Genomic DNA, 19,540 nt, shown 5'->3' with positions numbered 1-19,540 from the left:
AACCCCGGGCCGCCAAAGCGGAACGTGCGAACTTAACCACTGTGCCACCCGGCCGGCCCAGCATCTCTTTTAAAACCAGAAGGGTCACAGCCAGGAGGGGGGCAGCCTGTGAGCGGCTGAAGGGGAACAAAGACCCGCGGAGGCAAACAGTAGGCGCTCAATTAACGCAGCCCTCCCCCCCGTGCTCTCATCAGACACTTAACCGCGGGATGGACTGTCGGGGTCTGTTCGGTTCGCAGCGGCTCCCCAGGGGCTGTTTGGGGCCGGGTAGACGGTGGGAGCTCAGGAGACGCGGAGCAAATGCACCGAATACATCTGGGCTTTGGGGGCCTGGAGACCTCGAGCGGGGATTTTAAGCTCCCTGGGACTCAGTTTCCCCTCCTCTAAACTTAGAGGTCAGTCAGTCCCTACGCCACAGGGCTGTGTGTGGTCGGGAGTAGATCCTGGCAAACAGCAAGCGCTGCCTCAATGCGCGACACGTAAATTCCCGGCGAGGGCGCGCCCGCCGCCCCCGCATCCCGGGCCGGCTGGGGGCCTGGCGAGCGGCCCGGAGCGGCCGAGCGGGGGGCGGGCGGGGACGCGGGGACGCGGGGACGCGGGGCGGGCGGGCGCGGCCCCCCAGCCTCCTTTGTCTCTCGACCGCTCGGGCGCCCAGGGAGCTCGCCATGGAAACGCGCGCCGGCGGGCGGCGGGCACCGGGGCGGGGCGCGGGGACGCGCGGAGACGGGGCGGGACCCGGGGAGACCCCGCGCCCCGCGCCGATGAGGCTCCCGCGGCCCATCCGGGAGGCCCGGGAGGGGAGGAGCCCGCGGACCCCGGCCCCGGCCCGCGCCCCCCGCAGACGGAGACCCCCGAGCCCCGGAGGCGGAGGAGGCGCGAGCCGGGGAGGCGGGGACGGCGCGCCCGGGGCCCCGGCTGGAGACGGACACGCGCGGCGGCCCCTTCGCTCCGAGACAAAGAGCCCCCGCCCCTCGCGCCGCGTCTAGGCCGGGCGGGCGCGGGGTCTCGGCGGCGGGGTCCCTCCCGCCTCCCCTCCCCCTCCGCCGCCCCCCGCCCCCGCGGGGGAGGGGCCGCGCTTTGTGCTCGCGCCGCAGCCCCCGCCCGCCGCCGCCGCCAGCTCCGCCCTGCCCGCGCGGGCGCCAGGTGAGGGGCTGCGGCCGCGGGGCCCGACCCTCCCGGGCCCCGGCCCCCCGTTCCCCGCGACGCCCCGACCCTGACGCGGCCCCGAGACCCCCGCGCCGGGCCGGCCCCGCCCTCTTCGCCGAGCCCCCTCCCGACCCCCCATCCGGGGCGTGCGGGTGCCCGGCAGCCGGCCGGTTGGCCAGGGCCGCAGTGCGCGGGGGAGGCCGCGGCGACGCCCCCTCCCCAGCCTCAGTTTCCCCGAGCGGTTTTGGCGCATCCTCGCCCGCCCCTCCCCCGCAGGCGCCGGCACCGGGTCCCCCCGGGCTCAGTCTGCAGCCCCCTCCTCCAGCGCGGCTTTGTCCCCTCCGACCACGGCCTGTGGCGCCCGCGGCACCATGATCGCGACCAAGGAGAAGAATAAAACCCCCAAGGACAGCATGACGCTCCTGCCTTGCTTCTACTTCGTGGAGGTGAGCGGGGGTCGCGTGGGAGGGGGGGCGAGGCAGTGGCCTCGGTTCTGTTGGACCCCTTGGGGACCCCACGCTGAGGGACAGGGGCAGCCGCAGCAGGGGTCAGCCTGGGTCCGGGGCGCAGCCCGGTGCCCCGGGGTGGGAGTCAGAGAGGTTGGGCTCTGCAGGTCGAGTAGGAGTTCCCAAGGCCCACAAGGGTGTTCTGGGCTGTGGAGGTGACCTGGGGTGCAGGTCCGCAGGTCCCTGGAGGGGCTGGAGCAGGGGCTGGGGGCCCAGAGGGGCTGGGGGTGCAGCGTGTTCCTCCATCACTTGCCTCTGAAGCCGGAGGGCCTGAGTTCAAGTCCCCCTCTGCTGGTTGTGGGCTGCGGCACTTCTAACCTCGGCGGGGACAGGCCGGACCCACGGTGACCACTTCACGAGTGTTTTAAAAATCAAAGGCCATAAGCGCAGCCGCCTGGCAATGCTGACGATGGCCCAGGGTGACAGCTCTCTGTCCTCGGAGGGCCAGCACCTGCCATAGTCCCCCTGAAGCCACGATCTCCCCCAGTGGACATGGGGGAAACTGCTGCAGTGAGGGGCCCGGGCAGGACATGGTGGAGCGGCGGCCCCCACACCCTGCGGCCGGCCGGTGCACAGGCTGGCTCAACTCAGGCCAGCCCTCCCTCCCCAACAGGCAGAAACTCTGATTATTGCTTAGATTTGCACTGAAATCCCCGTTACCATAGGTTAGGCAGCTCCCCCTGCCTCGGAAGTCCCCTCCCACTCCTCTCCCCTCAGGCTTGGGGTCAGGTCCAGCAGATGCCCATCCCTTCTGGCACCACCTATTAAAACACTAGTTTCTGCTTTTGGCTTTTTTTCTGGCAGAGATTAGAGCTCTTTGCTTCGGTTTACATTGTCCCAGGAAAGGGAGTCCCTTTTCCTTTTTCACTGCTGTGTAGTACTCCAGCTCGGAGGCACCTTCCCCAGGCACTGGTCATTGGGGGCTTGTAGTCCCTTTGGCCTGTGTCACTGGGCACAGAGGGAGCTCGTCTGCAGGGGATGTCCCTGGGGAGCAGGGTGTAGCCCCCCAAGAAAGACCCCACATCCCTCAAGGAGGCCTCAGCATCTCCCTGGCCCACGCGGGTGCCCGTTCGCCCCCAGGCGTGGCAGCACCAAGCGTCCGTGGCCTTTTGGGTTTTGACCAACTTGATGGGCGCAAAACCACATGCCAGCTCTCCTTGCCTTTCCCTTCTTGCGAGCATTACGTTGACTTTCTACGAACGCACGTCTGTCCCAGATGCGTTGGCAGGACACCCGCGAGTGTCTGAATCATTTTCTTGGGTCCGATACGCTCTCGGGTCCCTAGCTTGCGGCTGAGGGTCTCTGGGAGCGATGAGAAGAGGCTGGGGGGCTTGAGGAGGTACCTACGGACCCTCCGGGGGTGGCGGGGGCCCCACCACCTCTCATGTCCTTTTGGGGCAGAGGACCCACCCTGAGGCTCGGAAAGCCGTGGGGGCGTCGACAGAGGGTCACAGGGAGCAGCCCAGCTCGGGGAGGGGGCACGACCAGGCTGTGCGGAAGGACAGGAGCACGAATGAGCGACACCACGGATTCAGGCATTTAGCTCAGCACCTGCCGTGGGCCCGATGCTGAGTGTAGGTTGGTGTCTGGGGGCGCAGAGTCCCAAGGAAATGAAGCAGCACAAGGCATGGAGAGACGGCGGCCCCGGGGGCCCCTCAGAGGAGGGCGAGGCACCAGAGGGAGGTCCAAGGGCGTCCGTTCCTCCTTGAGAGGAAAGGCCCAAAGGCAGGAATGTGTTTGCTGTTTCCAGGTTGTTCAAGACGCCAAGGGCGGCTGGAGAGCAGAAATGAATGAATGAGGTGGATGGGTGGGTGGGTGATGGATGGATGGGTGGGTGGGTGGATGATGGACGGGTAACTCAGGGGGTTGGTGAACGAATGCCTGGGTGCAGGAGTGGCTGAGACGGCCGGCTGGCTCTCTGGATGTTACACAGCGTGGCGGGTGGGTCACGGGATGGACGTGTGAGCTGACCAACGGGTGCGCCGCAGCGTGCACAGGCAGACAGTGGCTGGATCAGGGGACGGGCCTAGATTCATGGATGGACGACCCGGTGAGCGAGCGTGGGGCAAGCTGGCCGGCCGTCTCCCCACAGCTGCCCATCGTGGCGTCGTCCATCGTGTCCCTGTACTTCCTGGAGCTGACCGATCTCTTCAAGCCGGCCAAGGTGGGCTTCCAGTGCTACGACCGCACGCTCTCCATGCCCTACGTGGAGACCAACGAGGAGCTCATCCCGCTGCTCATGCTCCTCAGTTTGGCCTTCGCCGCGCCCGCCGCGTCGGTGAGTCCTGGGCGCCCGGGGTCTGGGCTGGGGGGTGGGCGCCCCCGGCCGGGCCCGTCTGAGCGCCTCCCTGTCCGCAGATCATGGTGGGCGAGGCCCTGCTGTACTGCCTGCAGTCGCGGCTGTGGGGCCGCGGCGGGGGCCCGGGCGGGGCCGAGGGCAGCATCAGTGCCGGCGGCTGCAGCTTCAACTCCTTCCTGAGGCGCACGGTGCGCTTCGTGGGTGAGTGGCGGACGCGCCCCAGCCCCTCCGCGAGTCCGCCCGCGGGGCCCCTGCCCGGCCCTGACCCTCCCTCCCCGCAGGCGTCCACGTGTTCGGCCTGTGCGCCACGGCCCTGGTGACCGACGTCATCCAGCTGGCCACCGGCTACCACGCGCCCTTCTTCCTGACGGTCTGTGAGCCCAACTACACGCTGCTGGGCACGTCGTGCGACGCCAACCCCTACGTCACGCAGGACATCTGCTCCGGCCACGATGCCCACGCCATCCTGTCCGCACGGTGAGCCGCCCCGGCCCGGCCCGCTGAGCGCACGGGGAAACTGAGGCACAGAGGGGTTCCCAGAGCCTGTGGGGCTCACGGACGCCTCTTACAGGAAGACGTTCCCGTCCCAGCACGCCACGCTGTCCGCCTTCGCCGCCGTCTACGTGTCGGTGAGTCTCGGCGAGGCCCCGGCCCCCCCCCCCCACCGTCCCCGGCCCCCCGCTCCCCGGCCGCCCTGACCGGCCCGCCCGCCCCGCCCACAGATGTACTTCAACTCGGTCATCTCGGACACCACCAAGCTGCTGAAGCCCGTCCTGGTGTTCGCCTTTGCCATTGCCGCGGGCGTGTGCGGCCTCACCCAGATCACGCAGTACCGCAGCCACCCCGTGGACGTGTACGCCGGCTTCCTCATCGGCGCTGGCATCGCCGCCTACCTGGTGAGGGGGCTGGGGGTGGGTGCAGGCGCCCGGAGGGACCCCTGGGGGGACGCGGCCTGGCCCTGCGCTGAGGCTCTGACCGGTCCTGTGCCCTGGACGCTGGAGTCAGAACCTCGTGGCCCAGACGCGCCCCATATGCAGAGCCAGCAGCCTGAGGCCAGAGTTCGCCGGCTGGGAAAGACCGACGCCTCCCTCAGACCCCCCAGCGAGGGCCAGGCCTCCCCCTTCGGACCCCCAGGGCAAGTGTGTCGCCCAGTGGGGACCCTCGTCTCCGGCCCCCGCCTCATGCCCCTCCCGCGTCTCCTCCCCAGGCCTGCCACGCCGTGGGCAACTTCCAGGCGCCGCCCGCGGAGAAGCCGGTGGCCCCCGCGCCTGCCAAGGACGCGCTGCGGGCGCTGACCCAGCGGGGCCACGACTCGGTGTACCAGCAGAACAAGTCGGTGAGCACGGACGAGCTGGGCCCGCCCGGGCGGCTGGAGGGTGTGCCGCGGCCCGTGGCCCGCGAGAAGACCTCGCTGGGCAGTCTGAAGCGGGCCAGCGTGGATGTGGACCTGCTGGCCCCACGCAGCCCCATGGGCAAGGAGAGCATGGTGACCTTCAGCCACACGCTGCCCCGCGTGAGCACGCCCTCGCTCGATGACCCCGCGCGCCGCCACATGACCATCCACGTGCCGCTCGACGCCTCGCGCTCCAAGCAGCTCATCAGCGAGTGGAAGCAGAAGGCGCTGGAGGGCCGTGGCCTGGGGCTGCCCGACGAGGCCAGCCCGGCGCACCTGCGGGCGCCCGCTGAGCCCATGGCCGAGGAGGAGGAGGAGGAGGAGGAGGAAGAGGAGGAGGAGGAAGAGGAGGAGGAGGAGGATGGGGAGGAAGGGGGTCCCGCCCCACCCTCGCTCTACCCCACCGTCCAGGCGCGGCCGGGGCTGGGGCCGCGGGTCATCCTCCCGCCGCGGGCCGGGCCGCAGCCGCTGGTGCACATCCCCGAGGAGGGGGCGCAGGCGGCGGCCGGCTTGTCCCCCAAGAGCAGTGCTGCCGTGCGGGCCAAGTGGCTCATGATGGCCGAGAAGAGTGGGGCGGCCGTGGTCGCGGCCCCTGCGCAGCCCCGCGTGGCCAACCCGCCCCGGCTGCTGCAGGTGATCGCCATGTCCAAGGCGCCGGGCGGGCCGGGCCCCAAGGCGGCTGAGACGGCCTCATCCTCCAGCGCCAGCTCCGACTCCTCCCAGTACCGGTCGCCGTCAGACCGCGACTCGGCCAGCATCGTCACCATTGACGCGCACGCGCCCCACCACCCCGTGGTGCACCTGTCTGCGGGTAACGGGCCCTGGGAGTGGAAGGCGGCGGGCGGCGGGGCTAAGGGGGCGGAGGGCGAGGGCAGCTACGAGCTGGGGGACCTGGCTCGCGGCTTCCGGGGCGGGCCCAAGCCGCCCGGCGTGTCCCCCGGCTCGTCCATCAGCGACGTGGACCAGGAGGAGCCACGCTTTGGTGCCGTGGCCACCGTCAACCTGGCCACGGGCGAGGGGCTGCCCCCACTGGGCGCGGCCGATGGGGCGCTGGGGCCGGGCAGCCGCGAGTCGACCCTGCGGCGCAAAGCAGGCGGCCTGGCGCTGGGCGAGCGCGAGGCGGCAGGCGAGGCGGAGGCAGAGAGCTACTACCGCAAGATGCAGGCGGCCCGCAGGTTCAAGGACTGAGCGCAGCGGCCGCGGCGCCAAACGGGGCGGGGCAGCCGCATGGGGCGGGGTGGACGCGGGCGGGGCGGGACTTCGTGGCAGACAATAAAGGTCGATACTGGCGTCTGGCTCCTCAGTCATTTCGGTCCAAGGACCCCCGAGGGCAGCCCTGTGGTGGCACACGGGCCGGGCCGGGGTCCCCAGCTCCACCTGCCTGGGGCGCACACTCGTTGTGGGGGGCGGGGCCCATCGAGTGCACCGGGAGCTGGGGCAGTGCCGAGGTCCACACCGTGGGGCACGACCCCTGGCCCCACCTCCCAGCCCCCCCAGGTGCGTGGGGACAGGAGACCAAGAGACAGGAACTGGGTGCCCCCACGTGAACCTGCAGGGGCACAAGAACGAGCGGGACAAGGCAGGGTTGTTATAAAATTGCTTTAATTCCGTTCTCTCCGCATTACAAGCCGGCGGCGGGCGGTGGAGCGCGCCGAGCCCCCGTCACAATACTGACCTGTAATTGCTGTTATCAAAATATACATCTGTCACCATAAAAACCGCGATTGCTGCCCCTCGTCTCTGACAACAGGTATAAAAAATTATAAATATCTACACCCTTGTTCCACCCCATCTGGAAACGGGGCCCAGGTCCCCGGGCGGGGCGGCCAGCACGGGGTCCGCGCGCAGGGAGCCCCTTGGACCCGCGGGAGCAGGTGAGGCGCGAAGGAGACGTTAAGACTCGAGGGCCGCGGCCCCACCGTCTGGGTCCCAGTGTCAGAGGCAGACAAAACAGAAAACTTTGGTCCAAAATTTGCAGGAAAAAGGAGACCCTGAAAGTCGGAGCGCGCCCGTCCTGGGACGAGGCCGGGCCTAAGGCGTCGGGAGGCCCTGCGGCCGTCACAGAAACACGAGTACAGTATACAGGTCACCACGAGGAGGAAGTTAGATACACTCATACCATTTTCATCATCTCGCTATAAAAAGTTACTTAAACTATGTCTTTTGCATATAAATGAAGAAAGATTAGCATATTTGGTCAACTGGAGAGATCGCTAGGCACAGGCGTGCGGCACATCGAAGCACAAGATTAGGGAGCTGAAGGCGGCGGCGGCCGGGGGCCATCGCACACGTGATTACACTGGGTTGGCCGCCACCGGGCACCCGGACCCGCCCCGCGTCCGCCCCCGCGAGGCCCGCGGGGCGCGGGTTTAAGGCACAGGAGGGCCGCGGGGGCCCGCCGGCGGCAGAAGGCACGGGGCGGCGGGCGTGCTGTCCACTCGCCGAGCGAGGGCCGAGGCCGGCTCCCCAAAGGAATTAGATTTAATTTTTTTAAAAACAGGTAAACTGATTTCTCTTTAAAAAAATAAAATCTCTGGTCTTTTAAGGTCACTTCAGCTGCTTTTTAAAGTGGCTTTTCTGGAATGATGGAAGTGGTGGCGGCGCCCGCGGGGTCCTGGCGGCCTAGATGGTGGACTTGGAGAAAGAGACCCGCAGGTGGTGGTTCTCGCCCAGGTCGTGGTTGTGCAGGTCGATGAGCGCCTGGATCGCCTCCTCCACGGAGCCCATCTGGATCAGCGCCATCTTCCGGTCCTTCCTGCGGACGAGAGGCCGGCGGGCGTGAGGGGGGGGAGGAATCGGGGGAGGAGGACGTGGGGGGGCCTGGCACTCACTGGAAGAACTTGAACCCCTTGACGATCCCGCCGTTGCTGGAGAAGAGGATCTTGAGGTCGTCCTCGGATATGGAGGGCCTGCGGGGAGGGCGGCCCTGAGCGCGCGTCCAGGCCCCAAGGACCCGAGCATCTGCGGCGCCCGCCAGGCTGCACGCGCTCGGCCCCACAGCCCCGCCCGCCATCGCGCCGCGGCACCTACGGGATGTTGGAGAGGTGCAGGGTGGCGGAGGGCGGGAAGATGTTCTGGAAGTTCTTGGAGCCCGGCTTCTTGAAGCGGTGCAGCGGCGAGCTGCCGTAGTCCTTGGTGAGGCCCTGGTCCTCCTGGCCCTCGCGGGGCAGCTGCACGTTCTGGTGCTTGGACAGCGTGATGCGCACCGGCTTCCCGTGCAGCTTGTGCCCGTTGAGGTGGCTCATGGCTGCGGGGGCGGGACACACGTGGGACACGTGGCCCGAGGCCCCGGCCCGCCCGCCGCCCGCCCGCCCGCGGAGCCCGCACTTACCCAGCTGGGCCTGGCTGCCGTCGGCCATCTGCACCAGCGCGTTCTCCTTCTTGTTGAAAAGGATCTTCACCCGCTGCACGTCGCCGTACACGCCTTCAAAAGCGCGGGGACAGGCCTCAGCCGCTGGCCCGCGCCGCCTCCCCGCCAGCCCCGCACCCCGCACCCCGCACGGGGCTGGCTCTCCCCGCAGCTCTGCTTAAACTCTGCCTCGGGGACCTGCGTCTACCACGGGGACGTTACCAGGAGCGCGACCTTCAGCCACAAGTCCTAAACGCAGGACACGCCAACGGCCAGAGCCAGCACTACATGCTACCACACGCTGGCCTCTGCGGCATGCGGGCCACATGCGTCCACGGCGCCAGATACAAAACGCAACCGAGGCCGCCGCGCGCGACCGGGCCGCCGCGCACCCCGCACGGCTGGGCGGCCACAGTAACCTCCGTTAAACGCAAACAAGGTAATAAAAGTGTGAATGATAACATACCGAAAAGAATAAAGAGGCTTTGGGGTGTGACTCTCTTTAGAGGACAGCAGAGCAAGGCAGCGGAGGGACAGGGAAAGGGAGAGGTCAGGGAGCAGGAGCCATCGTCCACCGAGGAGGCAGGCGTGCAGGTTGATGGATGATGAAGTTGTCAGGATGTTAATATTCAAGGGCAGGTTGGTTCCGGAGAGCAGGGTTTGAGGGGGAATTTTGTTTTTATTTATTTATGGTTTTGTTTTGTTTCAAGCAACAACGGAAGCAGAAGAACCGTGCAGTCAGTTGGCAAAGAAATTCCGGATCAGGGCAAGAAAAAAAACCGGGAAAGGGGAAGGGGAGAAAAGAAAAAAGTAGCAAAAAACACAGGTCAGTAAATACATAAGAACCCGCAGTGTCCACAGTCAAGCTCCACACGCACACGGGCCCGGGGCCGCCACGGGGACACCAGCGCCGGGGCCTCCTCGCCGCCGCGGGCCCTCACGCTCACACGAGCTCGGCGGGTCTGTTAGTGGCGGCTTTGCCGGAACCGCTAACACAGCCGGGCCGCGGCCGAGAAGTGAGAGGAGCGGTCAGACAGACAGAGGACAGTCTGAGAGCCTGGCTGCGCCCGCCGCCCAGAGGGTACAGTTGGGAGCCCGTCACCGCACCCAGCTCGCCCCAGCCGGCTGGACGCCGAGCCACACGGGGTCGCGCCCTCCCTTCCTGAGGCTCATGCCCTGGTGTCAGGATGGCTCCCGGGCGAGGGGCCTGCGACTCTGGGCGCCACAAGGTTAAACCTGACTTGAGGTGATGGAGACGGGAGACCGCACGCAAAGGGAAGTAGGACGCGGGAGCGACGCCAGCACAGAGGGACGCAGGGGACAGTGCCCTGCCCGGGCCGGGTGACGGGGCCCAGCCTGTCTGCCACCTGCACGGCCGCCCGCCCGTGTCCCGGGAGGACGCCTGGGGCCACGTACCTCGGGGTTCAGGTTGCTGACCAGCAGCACAGAGTTCCCGGCCCCAGCCAGGCCCGGGAGGGCGATCCTGCCCGCTGCTGCCGCTGCCGCTGCCGACGGGATGGCCAGGGGGGCCAGCGCCCCGTGCACGTTGGGGACAGAGAGGCCTGCGGAGGGAGGGGTGCGGTGAGCAGCAGCCGGACGAGGGGCGCGGGTCCTGCCCGTCCTCATGCAAAGGAGCTGCGCAGAGGCGCCCGGCTGCTCGCGGCCCCGCCTGGCCACCGGCCGCGCCATCCTCTCCTCGTGGCACAGCTCGTGCTGGGCCTGGACCTGTCTACATGCGCCAGACAGCACAGAAGCGCCAGCTCCGCGGATGCAGAATCGGGCCGCGGCCTCCGCCTCGTGCATGCAGACACCCGTCACCATGCAGACGACGGGCCGGCGCAACCAGCAGGCTCGACACTCACGCGGCGGCGCCGGCCCCCGGGAGGGGCGCGCAGGTGCCCGCCTGGGCATGCGCTCCGCTTACCGGGCCACTTAAACTCCTCTACTAGGGGCACATCCCTCCAACCACGCGGCTCGCCCCGCAGACGCTGAGGGAACAGACCAGAGACTGCGGGGTTAGCCCACTCTCTGCGCGGCCCTGGCCTGCGCCTGCCCTGTCCAGGCTCCTCGGGGACCCAGAGCCGCGCCCAGGAAGGTGGCTCCCCGGGGCTGCGCCACGTCGGCCGCCCGCGGAAGCAGAGCTACGGAGGAGTGTGGGCATGCAGACGGCTGTGGGGACGACCGGGTGTGTGAATACCTGCGGCTTGAGGAATGGCAAAGGTGGGAGGGAAACCAGCTCCTGCATACGGAGAGGCTGACATTATACCAGGCGCACCTAGAAATAAATGAGACGCTAATCACCGCTCCCACCGCCCAGGCCGCCGGGGCAGGGCGCGGGGCCGCGTCTGTGCTGGGCACCCCTGGGGCCTGGGCCCTGAGCCTGCGCTACATCCTCGCCCCCCACAAAGGCGTCCCAGGAGCCCGGGCGTCCTACCGAAGGCCGCGGCCATGGTCTGGTCCAGCGAGGGCTGGCTGTCGCCCGAGGGCAGGTCGGGGCGCGTGTAGTCGCGGCTCTTGTCGTTGTTGTACTTGACGTTGAGGCTGGTGAGCTTGGAGAAGTCGATGCGCAGCGTGCAGCAGGCGTTATAGATGTTCTGGCCGTCCAGCGACTGCGGGGAGGGGCTGTGAGCGCTGCGCCGGGGGGAGGGGAGGGGGGGCCGGGGCCTCGGGCTGGGGGGTGGGGGGGCGCTCACCAGCTTGGCGTGCTGGGCGCTCACGGGCTCCGCGTACTGCAGCAGCGCCTGGAACTGGTTGTTCTTGGTGAAGGTGATGATTTTCAGCACCGTGCCGAACTTGGAGAAGATCTGCGGGAGAGACACGCTCGCCTCCGCCCGCCACGGCTGCCGCCCCCGCCCAGCCGCGCCCCACAGGCCGCTCACCTGGTGGAGCACGTCCAGGGTCACCGGGTAGAACAGATTCTCCACGATGATCCTCAGCACCGGGCTCTGGCCGGCCATCGCCATCCCGGCGTCCACCGCGGCGGCCGAGGCGGCCAGGGCCAGATTTCCTGACTGGACCGAGTTCACGGCCTGCAGGGCTGCCTGGGCGCGCTGTGGGGGCACAGCTGTGAGCCGCGTGCCCGGGCCAACCCCCAGGCCGCCGGCCCGCCCACGCCCGCCGCCCCCGGGCCGCACCGCCTGGTTGGGCGAGCTGTCGGTCTTGAGCTCCTTGTGGTTGGAGAACTGGATGTAGATGGGCTGGCCGCGCAGCACGGGCGTCACTGACGTGTAGTAGTTCACCATGGTGTTGGCGGCCTCCTCCGTGTTCATCTCGATGAAGGCCTGCGGGTGGCGCAGGTGAGCCGGGCCCCCAGAGCCACCCCCAGCCGGCCCCCGGCGCAGCGGCCGTACCTGGTTCTTCCCTTTCAGCATCAGGAGGTTGGTAACCTTCCCGAAGGGCAGCCCCAGAGAGATGACCTCGCCCTCGGTGACGTCATTGGGCAGCTTGCGGATGTGGATGACGCGGGAGGGCACGCCTGCGCTCCTGCTGTCGCCCTTGAACTTCTTGCTGTCATTCCCGTTGGCTGAGGAGGAGCGTTCGTGAGGCACGGCGCCCCTGCCCACCTTGGGGGCCCACGTCTGGTGTCCTTCCGCTACCCCCACTCCCCAGGAAGCAGGGCGCTGTGTGAACTGGGGCACGAGGCCACGGGGGCCAGGGCTGATACGCCCCAAGCGAGTACATCCCCACAGCACCTGGGGCCACGACCACGCCGGACGGTGGGCTACCTGCGGAGGCCGAGCCGCTGCTCATGATAAAGGGTCCGTTGGTGACGCAGGCAGAGAAGAGCTCGTCGGATCCCCGCTGGAAGAGGAGAGAGCATGTTGGAACTGGAGGCACAGCTGCACCCACCCTCCTCTGGACCCCCAACCACATCCGGCGGCCTTCAGCTGAGCCCACCTGCCCACACAGCGCAGGTCCAGAGTCCCAGGTCGCCCCTCCTTGCCAACCCGCCACAAGCATGGGGCCTTCCTAAGCAGGGGGCGGGGGTCCCGTCACCTGCAGGAACTGTGGGTGCCACCCCGCCTCCAGGTTGGGCACGGACCCCCTGGGTCCACATGGGGGCCACGGCACAAGTGCCCATCACAAGACTGAGCCCCACGAGGAACAAAGCCCCCTTGTCTGCCGCAGCCGTGCGCTCAGCCGGAGGGCCTGCCCTACTTCCCAGCGGCTGAGGAAACCCGAGCCTGGGCTTTGGCGCTTTCCGAGACGGGAGGCCCGGCCCTGAGACCAGGGAGGCGACCAGCACGGCCGAGGGAAGCTCCCTGTGCCTTCTGACTGGCCCGCTTCTTTCCAGAGACGACTCGTTCACTGCTCGTCTCAACCTAATCGAATCAACTCCCCAGAAGCAGGCCCTGGGCTCGGAGAACGGGAGCACGAGCACCAGGAACGTGGGTGTATGGAGCCCCCAGGCCTCCAGCCCACCGAGAACTAGGCCCCAAGGGCAGCCAGGATGGGGCCCCCACCCGGGGCCGCCCTGCCAGGGAAGCAGGACCCAAGTGACTCCTCCGACCACGTCCAGATGCGAACCCGACAGCCATGGAGGGGTCCCCAGCCCCCAGGAGCCCTCCGCTCCGCAGCAGGAAGAGGAAAGACCAGCCCTCCTGGGTCCTCAGCAGAACCCTGGGCCCCTGCCAGCCCTGCACCCCCAGCAGGCAAAACCAACTGAAGAAATCCAAAGAGGATAACAAACTACCCTTTGGGACGAGGAGCAGGAACGAGCACGCCGACTGGGCAGGTCCCCAAACCAGGCCCCTGGCTGCGTTGAGTGCCTGCAGGGGGGCCAACTCTGCTCTGCTGGAGGCGCGGGCCTGAGACCAAGGCCAAGGTCAGGGTGTGGGGGGGCGCGGGGCAGAGCAACCACAGACCAGACTGCTCCCCGGGCTACGACGGCAGCGCTCAGAAGCAGCCACTGTCCTAATGCTGGGTTGTGGGTCCTGGGTCCTGAGTGCTCAGGAGGGACAGACGGAGGTGGCAGCCCCCGCAGAGCCCCTCTGACCCCGAGGGCAGGTGCAAGTCCTGCAGAGTCCTCAGCAAAGCCCTTTCCTGTCTACACCCAGTCCCTGCCTTCCTCGGGCTCAGAGCTGGAAACGGCCCAGGCACCCCGCACCTCAGGAACAGCGTCTGGCTCCTGACAGCCACGGCCAAGACCCTGTTTCCTCGCAGTGGTGGCATTCTTGGCCCTAATCGTGTTCCCATGGCAGGTGGCCTGGCACTCCCACAACTGCGGGCAACTCTCTGCCTGCTCGGCCGGCCCACTGCCCTGACAGAGGCCGGGTCGGTGACACGGCCCCCCATAGGGGGGTGCCCACACACAGTGACAGTGACTCACAAGGACCAGCCCACTCGGGAGAACTGCGAGGCAGAAGCCCGGGGCACGTGGGCCAGGCTGGCACTCGGGCATGCCTGTGCTGGGGACAGGGCGCCCGGCTCCGCACAGCACGGGGACCTCCCTTGTTGCCACAGCACAGCTCGTTCTGAACCAGGGGCAAGGACGACGGAGCCCAGGCCCCACGCTGCCCTCCTGCTGAGGGCCGTTGGGCACAGAGCTGTGCTTGCAGAGAGGGGCAAAGTCTTCTGGGGACGGGAGGGGGCCGCTCCAGCTGGACACCAAGTGGGCCCCACGGCAGCCGGGAGGATTACATGTGAGCCAGGCGTTTCCACGATTGTCACAAGCGCCTTAGACGGAGGCCCCCTCCCCCAGCCGCCAGCCAACAAACAGGTTTTATCTGTAGAAGGACCAGACAGGCGGCGAGGACAGGAACCCACGTGGGGAAACCGAAACTCAGCCCAGGCCCCACAGCCGAGCTTCCAGAGACCGGCTGGCCACCAGGGCGGGACACCCAAGCCACCCTCAGCAGGCTCAGGGAACTCGGCCCCAGGAGGAGGACCCCAACCCCGGCCAGGACCCAGTCTCAAATCATTAACCAAGTGGCCAGCAGTGGCCACCAGAGCCCAGGACGACCGGCCTGCCCCTCGACCCTGCTCTCCCCGTGGGAACAGATGAGCGTGCTGAGCCGCACGCTGGAGCCCAGCACTTTCCCCTGCCTCTACCCGGAAACACTCCCTGGAATGTTCCAGAGCAAAACTCATCCTCAGCACCATCTCAAGCCGCCCGTAAGGTCCCAGGGCGCCCACAGCTCCTCCAATCCCACCTCCCACTCCAGCCTCCTCATGGTGCAACCACGTTCAACTTCCCAGTCTCCACCCGCAGCCCCTGGACCCCTGCTCAGCGCCCACCGCCCATTCCAACTCAAGGCTAAAGGAGCGTTCACCGGGAAGGCCACCTGGCCCACCGTGCTGGGGACTCTCAGCCTGGACGCGAACACGCTGACGGGCAGAGAACGCTGCCGAGAGAGCCCGGCCTACATTCTCCGCCCGAAGCAAACTGGGAAACCCGGAGCCACGGCCAGCGAGCAACAAGGAAGCAGGGTCAGAAGCGCCTACCTTTGTACCAACTGCTATGTCTGGGACGATGCTGCGGAGAGAGAAGAGGAGACGGTTAGGCAGGTATGCGGCCGGCCCAGGTGTGGAGACCCGCCAAGCCGCCAGCGTGGGGTCCCCAGCTGCACATGCCCCCCGGGCCCTCCTGGCGGGAAAGCTAAGGCAGAGAAGTGAGCCATCCATCTCAGCTCCACTTGAAAAGGAGCCACCATTGTCTTCCGCCCCTCCCTCCCAGCAGGACCCCAGGCCCCGCCTCCGGACGGTCCACAGACAAAGACACCCCTGCAAAGCCCCTGGGGCTCCCGCAGCCTGATGCTAAAGTCTGCTGCTCTGCTCTGCTTTCTAAACACTGGAAACCAAGGACCCTTCCAGCACAGGGAGGCAGGCCGGGGAGAGACCTGCGCACAGGCCCTGAGGTCAGAGCTCGGCCGGGGGGCACGAGGAGGGACTCAAGGTTCACAGAGGGCAAGCTCAGAGAACGGGCAGCAAGGAGCAGCAGGTGAAACGGAAGATAAAACGCGCCCAAGTTACTCATCAACCTGGCTCCGCGTGACTGGACTTTCTCCTCCGCCGCCGCCGCGGGGCTCGGGCCCTCCTCAGGGCGGCAGGAGGAAGGCATGGCGCCTGCCCCCGGTTCCAGCCGCCCTGAGCCTGCACTGCACCGCGGCCACTCAGCGGGAGCACCCGAGAGCTTCGACGTGGCAGATAGGAAGTGGCAAACTACCGAACAGAGTGACTCACAAACTGCCCGTCCAGGAAGGGAACTGAGTCAGCAGCGCCCCCCACCAGGTCACCTGGCTGCCCAGCCTGGTGGTCTGGTGACCAGAGCCTCCGTGATGTCACGCAGCGATGTCCCCCTCAGCCGGTGGGCCAGAGAAGGCTGGCCTTAGGCCGGGCACAGAGCCCTGGGGCAGCCGCCTGCACTGCTTCCCTGGGGCCCCCGAGCTCCTCTTCTGTCGCTCCTGCCCTCAGGAAACCAAGTCCACGGCCTGACGCCCTCGGGCATGGGGACACCAAGCCCTGCACCCCAGTCCCGCCGCTGCCACCCTCCCCTGCTCGCAGGCACGCTCGCCCCGACCTCGGCCGCAGTGCCTTCCCCTCTGCCCTACGAAACAAAATCTCGTGGACTCGTGTCAGCAGACTTCTAAAGACCTCACTGAGCCAAGGAAGAACTCCCCAGAAAAACTGCAAGAATGAGAAACATGCAGCTGCCCCGACGGCTAACCCGGGGCGGCTCTGCTTCCTGCTCCCCGGGGGGCCTCCAAGCGGGAAGCGCTCTGCGCAGAGCGGCCTTACTGCAAACGGTTTGCAAACCTGCGCCAGAGGCCGCCCAGGTGACCGCCACCCCGCCCCGGGGAGGCCGCGCGGCCTGGCCGCCCCATCTGCGGGCGGAACGCCCCCCGGACCCCGGACGCCCCTTCAGGGAGCAGCCCGAGCGCCAGCGCTCGACCGGACGGCCAGGAACACGCTCCCGCCGGGCCGAGCACCCTCTCCAGGGGCCCCGCGGCCCGCCGGCTCGGGCAGGGGCGCGGCGGCGGCGTCCAAGCCGAAAAGCAAGGCGCACCCCGAGGAGATCATGTTCCTCCTACTGCAGCAACTTTTCTAAAGGACTGGACTCGACTGAGCCCCAAACCTATCATTTCAAACCCGAGCCGCACGAGGCACGTGACCCCCGGGCACGGGAGCCACACCCCCCACCCCGGGGGTCGGGCCGGGGAGGGCGCGTTCCGCCCGGTCGGAAGAAACCGGAGCCGCCTCCGGAACCTCCCAACTTCCCGGGACTCGGCGCGCGCCCCTCCCCCTCGGGCAGGCTGCAAGGACCGGCCGCCGCCGGGACCGAGGCCCCTGCACCGCCGCCACCTCCCCGCGCGCGACACTGTAGCCACCGCGCGGATACTTTGTAGCGCGGCGCCGACACTGTGTCGCCGCGCCCGCCTCCCTCCCTCTCCACCCGCCGCTCTGGGCTCCGCGAGCGCCGGCCGGGCCCCCGCCCCCGGCGGGAACAAAGGGGCGGCGGGCGGGGGCGAGCGGGGTCCGCGCCCTTCCGGGAGGAGGCGGCGTCTCCGGCCGCGCCCCGGCCCGCGGCGGGCGAGGGGGGGGCCGGGGGCAGAGTCCGCGCGGCGGGAAAGGCCGCGCACGCGCACCAGACGCCCGGCGGGGGCGCGCGGAGCTGCGCACGCGCGCGCGGGGGGCGGACGGGGAGCGGGAAGGGCCACGCGGGGCGCGCGCAGAGAGAACGAGGGGCCCGCAGGGCCACAGCAGGGGCGCGAAAGGGGGGACGGGGCACCGGAAGGGCCACACGGGGCGCGCGGGGACCGGACGGGAAGCGAGGAAGGCCGCGCGGCCGCCGCGTGCGCCCGGGATGGGGCGCGCGCAGGCCGGAAACGGGCTGGGCCGGGCCCAATCGTCCCCCCGCGGCCCCGGCCGCCGTACCCCGCGCCCCGCGCGCGCCCAGGCCGGCGTGGGGGAGGCACCCAAGGCGCCCGCGGGCCGGGACAGCGACGGAGCGGCGCGCGGGCCGTCGCCCCGAGGGGCCCGGGCGGCGGCGAGGGGCCGGCGGGCGCGCGAGGAGGCGGCGGGGAGCGCGGCCGGCACGACTCACCCGTCCATTGCACACCGAGGAGACCCGCGGGGGACGGAGTGGAGGCGCCGGAATAGCAGGAACCGACCCAACGGCTCCGAGTTATAGACTCACAAAATGGCGGAGACGCCCGAACACGTCCCCCGCGCGCCCTGCCCATTGGCTCCCGCCGCGGGGAGGGGCGGGGCCAGCTCCGCGGGCCGCCGCCGGCGCCTCCCACTGGCTAAGAAACCGCTCAGGGGGTGGGGCCAAGGGGAACGCCGGGCGGTCATTGGAGGCGGCGGCCGTCCATCAGGCCTCCAGGCGGAAACGGCCCGTGGAGTCGGGGGAGGGGAGGCCAGACGGGGCCACGTGACGGCGCCTGAGCCCGTGAGCCAGCCGCCCTCCTGCGAGGGGCTCGCGGGAGAAGCCATCTTGAGAGCGGGTACGTGGCGAGGCGGGAGGCGGGAAGCGTGCTTCCCCCAGGCTGCCGCCATCTTGCAAACGGGCAGGGGCCGCCCACCCCCGGCCTGAGGGCAAAGGGAGGCGCGCCGCCATCTTGGGGTCGGGCAGGAAACCTCTGGGGCTCCATCTTGTTTGAGGGCACGTGGCCGGAAAGTCTGATTGGAACTGAGACCGGGTGCCTGGTCGGCGCGCGGGGAGGGGGGCGGCCGCTGACCGCAGTGTCCGCCGCTCCCGCCGAGCCTGCGGGCCGCTCGCCGGCTGGGGGGAGGAGGGAACTGAAGCCTGGGCGTGCGGTGGGCTTGCCGTGCACAGGGGAAACTGAGGCTCGGGCGCGCGGTGGACCTGCCCGCCGTGCACAGGGGGAAACTGAGGCTCGGGCGCGCGGTGGACCCGTGCACACGGGGAAACTGAGGCCCGGGCGCGCAGTGGATCTGCCCGTGCACGCGGGGAAACTGAGGCCCGGGCGCGCAGTGGACCTGCCCTGCATGCGGGGAAACTGAGGCCCCGGGTGCAGAGTGGGCCTGCCTTGCACTTGGGGAAACTGAGGCCCAGGCGTACAGAGCGGAGCCCCGCCACCATGGCCGCGCAGGACGGGCGCGTCTCCACCCCAGCAGAAGGGGGACCCCTAACGTGTTCCGAGAGCACTGGTTGCAAGAAGAGTTGAACAGGGCTGCGGGTCACAGGGGTGCCCCTTGGGGAGGCGACGGGAAACCAGGGCCAGCCGCGTGTGGGGAGCGCGGGGCGGGCGGCAGACGCGGCCGGGAGGTTTGGGAAGCCTCTTGGAGGCGGAGGCTCAGGACCAGCGGCGTCCGTGACCGGCGTCTGCTGCACGTCGGGGCCGCAAAGGGGGTTCCTAACCGGTCCCCGCCCCGAGGTGGGCAGACGCGGGGCTTCTCGGTCCCCCCGAGTCGAGGGGAGGCGGTGCGCCGTCCCCCCCAGGGCGGGTTTCATTTCCAGCCTCAGGCCTGGACGCGCCCGGGGATTAGGGGCGGCCGCCGCCTCCGGGGAGGCCTCGCGCCCTGCGGTCCGCCGCCGGCTCTGGAAGCCCGGCCTCGCTAATGAGGAATGTCCCGGTGGATCTGGGAGAATCCCCGACGCATTCCCGCGGATTTGCTCCCTCCGGGGCTCCCGTCCCAGCTCCGCCCTGGGTCCCACGGAGCCAGCTGCTCCCCCTCCTCCTCCTCCTCCTCCTCCTCCTCCTCCTCCTCGGTCACTGGCGCCGGGGAGGGAGGGGGCCATGGGAGCCTCACAGCCGGAGGGAGAAGAGGGGGTGGCCACACTGATGGAGCCTCCACCGGTCCCAGCACGTCAACCGTCAGAATCGTGTTAAAACCCACTTCTGATAACGACCCTCTCGGGCCACCTATCTTGCTCAGAGTAA

At 68.8% G+C, this 19,540-nt stretch overlaps 2 protein-coding genes across 8 annotated transcripts; one reads left to right on the top strand and one right to left on the bottom strand.

Annotated features, from left to right (window-relative positions):
* The first annotated feature begins 624 nt into the window (after positions 1-624).
* Positions 625-6,634, top strand: PLPPR3 (phospholipid phosphatase related 3). 2 transcript variants are annotated; one of them, XM_023644279.2, is made up of 8 exons: positions 625-1,143; positions 1,472-1,592; positions 3,745-3,930; positions 4,011-4,152; positions 4,233-4,428; positions 4,523-4,580; positions 4,674-4,847; positions 5,159-6,634. In XM_023644279.2, the coding sequence occupies exons 2-8, from the start codon at positions 1,518-1,520 to the stop codon at positions 6,530-6,532; spliced, it is 2,205 nt and encodes a 734-aa protein (XP_023500047.2). In that variant the 5' UTR covers positions 625-1,143; positions 1,472-1,517; the 3' UTR covers positions 6,533-6,634. The 2 variants fall into 2 exon arrangements, with proteins under 2 accessions (XP_023500047.2, XP_070128387.1); XM_070272286.1 differs by having other exon boundaries at positions 1,013-1,143; positions 1,423-1,592; positions 5,159-6,628.
* A 295-nt stretch (positions 6,635-6,929) lies between these two features.
* PTBP1 (polypyrimidine tract binding protein 1) lies at positions 6,930-18,204 on the bottom strand. Of its 6 annotated transcripts, none has more exons than XM_023644285.2 (15): positions 17,737-18,204; positions 15,138-15,168; positions 12,419-12,494; positions 12,044-12,216; positions 11,828-11,974; positions 11,573-11,743; positions 11,387-11,497; positions 11,128-11,302; positions 10,891-10,968; positions 10,110-10,255; positions 9,160-9,193; positions 8,676-8,768; positions 8,375-8,591; positions 8,176-8,253; positions 6,930-8,099 (listed from the first exon to the last, which is right to left on the bottom strand). In XM_023644285.2, exons 1-15 carry the CDS (start codon positions 17,742-17,744, stop codon positions 7,967-7,969), a joined length of 1,671 nt encoding a protein of 556 aa, XP_023500053.1. In that variant the 5' UTR covers positions 17,745-18,204; the 3' UTR covers positions 6,930-7,966. The 6 variants fall into 6 exon arrangements, with proteins under 6 accessions (XP_023500053.1, XP_023500054.1, XP_023500052.1 ...); XM_023644286.2 differs by having other exon boundaries at positions 10,891-10,947; positions 17,737-17,915; XM_023644284.2 differs by lacking the exon at positions 17,737-18,204 and adding an exon at positions 15,674-16,552.
* Positions 18,205-19,540: the final 1,336 nt, after the last annotated feature.

This window comes from Equus caballus, chromosome 7 (genome assembly GCF_041296265.1).
Source record: "Equus caballus isolate H_3958 breed thoroughbred chromosome 7, TB-T2T, whole genome shotgun sequence".
Taxonomy (NCBI): domain Eukaryota; kingdom Metazoa; phylum Chordata; class Mammalia; order Perissodactyla; family Equidae; genus Equus; species Equus caballus.
Note: the sequence above shows the minus strand (reverse complement) of the source record. Positions and strands in the feature narration are given on the sequence as shown.

Excerpts from the sequence above, each read along its gene's own strand:
- PTBP1 (XM_023644284.2), bottom strand. The coding sequence starts at position 15,753 with ATGCCTTCCTCCTGCCGCCCTGAGGAGGGCCCGAGCCCCGCGGCGGCG. Across the intron at positions 12,495-15,137 it reads ACATAGCAGTTGGTACAAAG|CGGGGATCCGACGAGCTCTT; the intron begins GTAGGCGCTTCT and ends CTCCTCTTCCAG. Across the intron at positions 8,769-9,159 it reads AAGCCTCTTTATTCTTTTCG|GCGTGTACGGCGACGTGCAG; the intron begins GTATGTTATCAT and ends GCGCTTTTGAAG.
- PLPPR3 (XM_023644279.2), top strand. The coding sequence starts at position 1,518 with ATGATCGCGACCAAGGAGAAGAATAAAACCCCCAAGGACAGCATGACG. Across the intron at positions 1,593-3,744 it reads CTTGCTTCTACTTCGTGGAG|CTGCCCATCGTGGCGTCGTC; the intron begins GTGAGCGGGGGT and ends GTCTCCCCACAG. Across the intron at positions 3,931-4,010 it reads TCGCCGCGCCCGCCGCGTCG|ATCATGGTGGGCGAGGCCCT; the intron begins GTGAGTCCTGGG and ends CCCTGTCCGCAG.